Raw genomic sequence first — 6735 nt, forward strand, 5'->3', positions numbered from 1 at the left:
CTCCAATACTTGAGATGTCGTTTGCCAAATGATGTTTGATGAGTGAGCCTAAACCTCTTCGGATCTTCATGTTTTTTTAAGTCCTCAAGTAATTAGAATGTATTACTCAAATGAAATGGAGAGAAGGATATCAGGATTAAATGAACATGTATTCTGTTACTTCTCTACTTGTAATGACACAGACAGTTAAATCCCATACACAAACATGATTCAATTGCATCCAGTCCATGCTTTCAGCAATGGGTAATATGATAATTATGAACAGTACTGTTTTAAAACCTAGCTCGGAAGTTAAATCACTTTGCCTCCGGATCAATGGATTACCGGTTCAACCATCCAGTCAATGTGTCAAGTGTCAACCCATATGATGCCATCATTATAATAAATTAAAATGACAAAAAACACGGTAACCCATTGAAGGAGTCAGATGAGTGAAAGATTCAACCAATTGGATCGATGGATTGTTGACTGAGTTGGTATTTATTATCAGGTTTATTAATTACCAGATATGCATTTTTTTTCCTGGAAAAGGGGTTAGATTTTCACTTGTCAGGCTGAGTAAAGAATTGCCACCTGAAGGACCCACCAAAGGAGGAAGAAAATAGAAAACAAGTGAAAACTCTCAACTTGAACTTACATTCTAGAGTTCTTGTTTCTTCTTCCCAAGACTCTCATTTCTTCATCTGATGAATTAAAATAGAAGGGTCATTAGTCAAAAATAAATATAATTTTTTCGAGATCAATCTGCTTATAGACTGCTTAGACACAGCCTTCAAATTATAATTTTCAAAGGTCAAATTTGTTGATTAATATGTTTCAGAGAACAAGTAATAGAATAGTTAAGAAAAGAAGCATAAGAAGTTAATAAACATAATGTATCGTGTATGTAATATCAGAAGTAACTACCTTGGCCACTCCAACACCAAAGGTGAGAATGCATACTGTAGTTGCTTGACACCGTTTATGGACAAAGGAGAAACCTTTCCCTGCTCATAAGAATCAAACCAAAAACATCATCACAACTCATAGTCAAATTAAAATCACATAGTGACAATCTACATACTCAAAACCCATCAGTCATCCATTTAGGGATGTTCTCCACTTCTCCCGCATGTTTTTTTGGTCCCATATTATGATTCTTAAAACAAAAGCACAGAAAACACGATATTTATCTGCATGGAGTATTTTTTTCCAAAACTGGAATCAGAAACACTGTTAAATTTCTGGTTTCAAAAACATGTTTCAATGTTTTCCTCCTGTGGTTTAGTATTAGGTTTTATAAAGCATACAGTATTCTGACAATAAATTAAAGGCTCTGATCAAATGGGTATTAGCTCAGCTTTCTTTTTTTTTATCTTTTTTTTTTCAGTAAGAAATGAAGTTAATCCATTAAACTGAGAAAGGAACCCCTGCAGGCAAGAAGGAGAAGAGAAGAACCACTCCCCCTTAGTACAGTTTCTGCTAGCTAGAAAATGAGCAAGAGTTGCTTGAGCGCCTAACAAATTTCCAGCAAAAGTGATTATTAAAGCTTCTCAATTTGTTTTTGATCTCTTGAAACAGAGGATAGAATTCATTGGATGCATAGTCCAGCCCAAGATTTAGAGTGTTGACCAGAACAGTCACAAAAAAGCTTGAAATTGTGGAAACCCAACTCCTTTGTGAGACAAATCGCATAGAAGATTGCAGCGGCTTCAGAGAAAAGAGCTGAGCAAGGCAAAACACTACCAGTCCAAATGTAGAGTTCTAAATTAGCAGCCAGAAAACCACCATTAGAGTTCAAAATTACGATACCAACTCCTGCATAGGATCCATTGATGAAGCTGCCATCAGTCCAAATGTAGGCAAAACTTGTGTGGTGAGCTCGGGGACCAAGGCTGGATCTAATTTTGGAAATCCTCAACGGGGCCAATGTTGGAACTTGCTGCTGTAAGAGATTTGATTCCTGCATGGTTCTATTAATATAAAAGAGAGTCAGCACAGAATTCTCTAAGCAATTTTCAAAGACCAGTTTGTTTCTTCTCAACCAGTTTGTTTCATGAGCTTGACTATAAACCAGGTGATTAGGAAGTAAGCCAGTCAGATGTTCTGCAGTAGCAGCTAAAGCAGCTTTTACAGGCCTCCTGTGGAGAATAAGTCAAGTATCAGGATTGTTGACAAGGCTTTTATTAGCTAAGAAATTTGGATTGAACCAAATAGATTGTGCTTTAGTAATTAAAATTTCTCCTGTAAAGAGCCACACTTTCCTGAAAGCTTCCTGATGTTACTGAGTTGTGCCAACTGCCAAGTGGAACTTCCTAGCAGTTACCAAAGCAAAGATCCCACAATTTTCAGTATTAAATGATTTAGAAAGTAAGCAAAAGTGTGCTCCATAGTCCATACAGCTTAAAAACTGTGAGTTGAAGGCCCAATCTTATGTTAACACCTATATCATGTGATACTCGGTGTTGCATGGACTCTCCTAAATGGATGATGTATCCATGTCAGAGTGAAGAAATCTCTATGGAGTAACTATGGACTTGCAGAAATTTAACCAAGCATGGGTAAACGGTGAGAGTAACTATGGTTTCTCATCTTTCTGCACCAGACTCTCATCTTTCTGCGTCATATGCCATTAGCCCCTCCTTTGAAACCTGAAAACAGTACCTGCTCATTAATGATAAATTCCATACTCTGGTCTCTGGTACCATATGAAACACGACTATACACAAGCAGTAAACAAGTTACCGAGGCCAGCCACTTCAATTAGATGAGTTCCTGTTGGTATGTTGTGGATATAAGCATGACAGGCGAAGGAATAACAATGCCCACAAAATTATATATCAGCAATTACTACCATAACACATTGCAGAAATTGCATCCTATTGTTAAACTGAGCTTCTGCAAGTCTGAAGCAACAAATGCTATTATGGGCCAACTTTAGAACCAACCTAATCAGAATGAAGGTTTCTCATATGGAACACAAATTATCTTGAAAAGATTACTTCTCTAAATAAACCTTACTATAAGATACTCTGTAAAGTGATCAGAGTATCCAGTTCACCCCTCCAAGACGGATAACCAGGACCAATACCGGGTAATGGCCCCTAAACTGATCTATAGAAAATCTACGGCAAGGATTATACACAGTTTTTGACTGATTAGTGATGAGAAAAAATCTACAGAACGTGAGCTCTATGAGGCTGAAACTGGAGGCGTCCCAGATGTCTACATGTTTAGACAAGAACCAAGACGATAACCAATTTAACCCTGTGCCATTAGACAAGAACAAGAAATTAAAGACGCACAATGGTGCATAATTCATAGGCAGCTGAAGTGCAAAACAAGTACACTGTTGAGACTAGAGATCATTTGGTAGGAAGCACTAGTCTACATATCTAGACCCAAATCCTATAATAATATCACTCAATGCATATTTATACTATAATGGTTATTTATCAACAAAAAAAAAAAAAAAATGACGTTTTCTAGTATGATTCAAACACTTGTCTTTGAATTCCATCCAAAACCCAATAAATTTCATCAATCTGAGGATGTAATCTTTCCCCTGCAACAAATTCATGGGTAACTCCGCCCAACTGAATTGAACTACAACCGGCACTTTTGTTGACCCTTCTAGCATCCATCAATCTCCTTATCTTGGCAACATCTTCCCATCTCCTCGCATGAGCATAAATGCTTGCCATGATTGAGTAGACCCCACCATCTTCAGGGTCCAACTGCATTATGTGCTTAGCAGCAATCTCAGCGACCTCAACGTTCCCATGGATACTACACCCACCTAGCAAACCGCCCCAGACAAACACATCACCCTCCATTGGCATGCCTTGTATCATTCTTATTGCTTCTTTGATCAACCCAGCCCGTCCTAGCAAGTCAGCCATGCATCCATAGTGCTTCAGCTCTCGGGGAAGCCCATAGACGCATTCCATGTCGTTGAAAAGCTGTTGGGCCTCATTGACGAGACCCGCGTGGCTACACCCAACCAAGACCCCCAAGAAGCTTACCCCATCTGGCTTAATCCCTGCCTCCTTCATTCTCCTGAAATACTCAAGTGACAACTCCCCGTCTCCATGCATGGCAAGCCCGACAATCATTGCATTCCACGTAAATAGTTTCTTCTCCTCACTCGACTCAAAGACTTCTCTAGCAAGGTCTATGCAACCACATTTGGCATACATGTCCACTAAGCCAGTCGCCAAGAATGCATCTAATCGAATTTGGTTTTGCTCAATATGATTATGTATAATCTTTCCTTGATCAAGTGCCCCGAGTTGTGCACACGCAGAGAGAGCAGAGACCAATGCAATGTTGTTAGGTTTCAGCCCTGAAGCGAGCATCTGATTGAAGAGTTGAATCGCTTCCTTGCATTGGTTCATCTGGGCATACCCCGCCAAAAGGGTTCCCCAGGTCACGTCATCCCTTACGAGCATCTCATCGAAAATGTCGCGTGCCCGGCTTGTGTTGCCGGCCTTCACGAAGCCATGAATTATGGAATTGTAAGAGACGACATCCCTTTGGGGAGTCACATCGAACAATTGGCATGCATCAGTCATGGAACCCAAATCCGAGTAAACATGAATCAAGCTGTTGAGGACAAACAGATCCGACCCGAAACCGAATTTGACAACTTGGGAGTGGAGGGTCTTGGCAAGGGCAAGTGCACGGAGGCGAACAGACGCCTTTAGGACGAAGGGAAAGGTGTGAGTATCGGGAGGTATGCATAGGCGGCGCATCTTAGCAAAGAGAGAGAGGGCAGAGAGAGGAGATGAGAGGAGGGTGTAGACCCGGATGATGGTGTTGTAACAAAAGGTGGAAGGGTTTGGAATTTGGTTGAAGATGCGTAGTGGGTAGTGTGGAGAGGTGGTGGTGAGATGGTCGAGGAGTGAGAAGGTGTAAAGGATCTTGGTTAGAATTAGTGATGGGTAGAGAGACATGAGGCCCCTTGTGGTGGCTTGGGCATGGACCTGTTGGAGTTGTTTAGAGGTCTTGCAGTTATTGATGAGGAGAAAGGTTGGATGTGTGGAGATTAGCATCTCATTCTCTCCTACCAAATTTCAATTTCTATGTTCCCGAGTCCCGACTACTCCTGAGGTTGATTGAATCTGATGAGTGATCGTATTCATGCCCGTTAAAACCATCTTCTTTTCTCTACATGTGCTTCATGTTCTCACTTGTTATTGCTACAAACTCAACTCATAGTCATAGTCATAGCTGACGATCTTCGTGATTGTCAAATCCATTCCAACCCTTTGACCATTGGATCTATCAGCGGCATTCTAATGCAAATGTTCTAGATTTGCATACAAAGGTGTAATTGTGTAAATCGGGTGCAGCCCGTGCCGTGTTAATGTGCGGATCGAGTCAGGCCGTGCTTTCTTCTTTCATTTTTTGAAATATTTTAAAGGGTCGGCCTGGCATGGAACAGCACAGGCCGTGCTTCCTTCTTTCATTCTTTAGACATTTCTTAAAATGCATTTGGCATCATGCAATTTCCCGCGTTTTAACCTTTGTTTGGTTTATATTTCAAGGTGCTACACAATCGGGTAATCCATCCCCAATCACCATGCATCTCCCTTTTAACCTTTCCAATCCTGATGATAACAGTGGGATTTGATTTCAGGTTTCTACTACAACGGTTAGGCTTAATATTTGGTATAATCTTAGAGGGCATTTGTCTTGTATTACACAATACCTAATGCAGTTACACAGGTTTGATCCTGTGATTTGGGAGGCAGAACCACCTTCTCAGCTACAGCTGGCTCGTCGGCCACCACCGGCATTTTAACATAAAAATAAGAGGCAGAACCACACGAGCTCGAACCACACCACTTTTCTGACTTGTGAGCTGCAATAGACCCTCTATATGATTCGGCAAGTAGGCACATTGAAAGTTGAAAAAGCACAAAATTATTCTAATTAACTTATTATATTCAAAATATATAAAAAAAAAAATAGAATGTAGATTTTTAAATATTTAAACACCTGTTCAAAAGCTTAGTGTAGTGCATAATTAATTTATGGTTAAGCACTTATTTTATGGTTTAGCAAATGGATACAAATATATCTTACTGTTTAAGAAATTACACATTTCTGACAATGGATAAAATCCTCCTTTATCATTACCATGTTGTTATAATCCGTTCGTATGTCATGTAACATGTATAATTTTTCTTAATTTTAAAACTACCATTTTGCGATCGATTCTACCCTTCATTGCTCTTTAAATTTTTATCTACCTCAGAATCAAATTAATTTGAAATTTTTCATCCACTTGGAGAGGCCACCATCGGTGAAGAGAGGGTTAGATTCTGAAAAGTCTCAACTGAGTACCAAAAAATGCAGGTGAAGGGGCAGACATATGGTTTCAGTCCATTGCTGCAAGAGCCTCTGTTCAGCTCTGCTTGATGTTGCCACGCCCAAGTAACTAACTATGCTATTAAAGAATCTATAACTATGAAACTCTGTTGCTAAAAAAAAAAAAAGGTCGTTGGTTATGAGATTGAGTTTTCTTCGATTTGGAGAAACGATCCCCTCCGAAGCTGATCAAATCAATCTCTGACATGCAGCGGCATCCATGAGCATCTTCAGAGTTGCTTTGATGGAGAAAGTGGATGCTACGTTGAACCCCTGGTTTGTTACGAGCCCATGTCTTGGATTCCCTGTTCTCTGTATAGCATTATCTTTTTCAATTCTTTAATTTGGTAGTTGAAATCAGTACCCGGCCCTCACGTACGT

At 39.9% G+C, this 6735-nt stretch overlaps 1 protein-coding gene across 1 annotated transcript; it reads right to left on the bottom strand.

Annotated features, from left to right (window-relative positions):
• Positions 1-1340: 1340 nt before the first annotated feature.
• LOC104592713 (Pentatricopeptide repeat (PPR) superfamily protein) lies at positions 1341-5775 on the bottom strand. Its single transcript, XM_010252172.3, has one exon. It carries the CDS (start codon positions 5031-5033, stop codon positions 3465-3467), a length of 1569 nt encoding a protein of 522 aa, XP_010250474.1. The 5' UTR covers positions 5034-5775; the 3' UTR covers positions 1341-3464.
• Between the last annotated feature and the right edge of the window lie 960 nt (positions 5776-6735).

Source organism: Nelumbo nucifera, chromosome 3 (genome assembly GCF_055504915.1).
Source record: "Nelumbo nucifera cultivar China Antique chromosome 3, China Antique-T2T, whole genome shotgun sequence".
Classification (NCBI taxonomy): domain Eukaryota; kingdom Viridiplantae; phylum Streptophyta; class Magnoliopsida; order Proteales; family Nelumbonaceae; genus Nelumbo; species Nelumbo nucifera.

Coding starts and splice junctions, on each gene's coding strand:
- LOC104592713 (XM_010252172.3), bottom strand. CDS start 5,033: ATGCTAATCTCCACACATCCAACCTTTCTCCTCATCAATAACTGCAAG.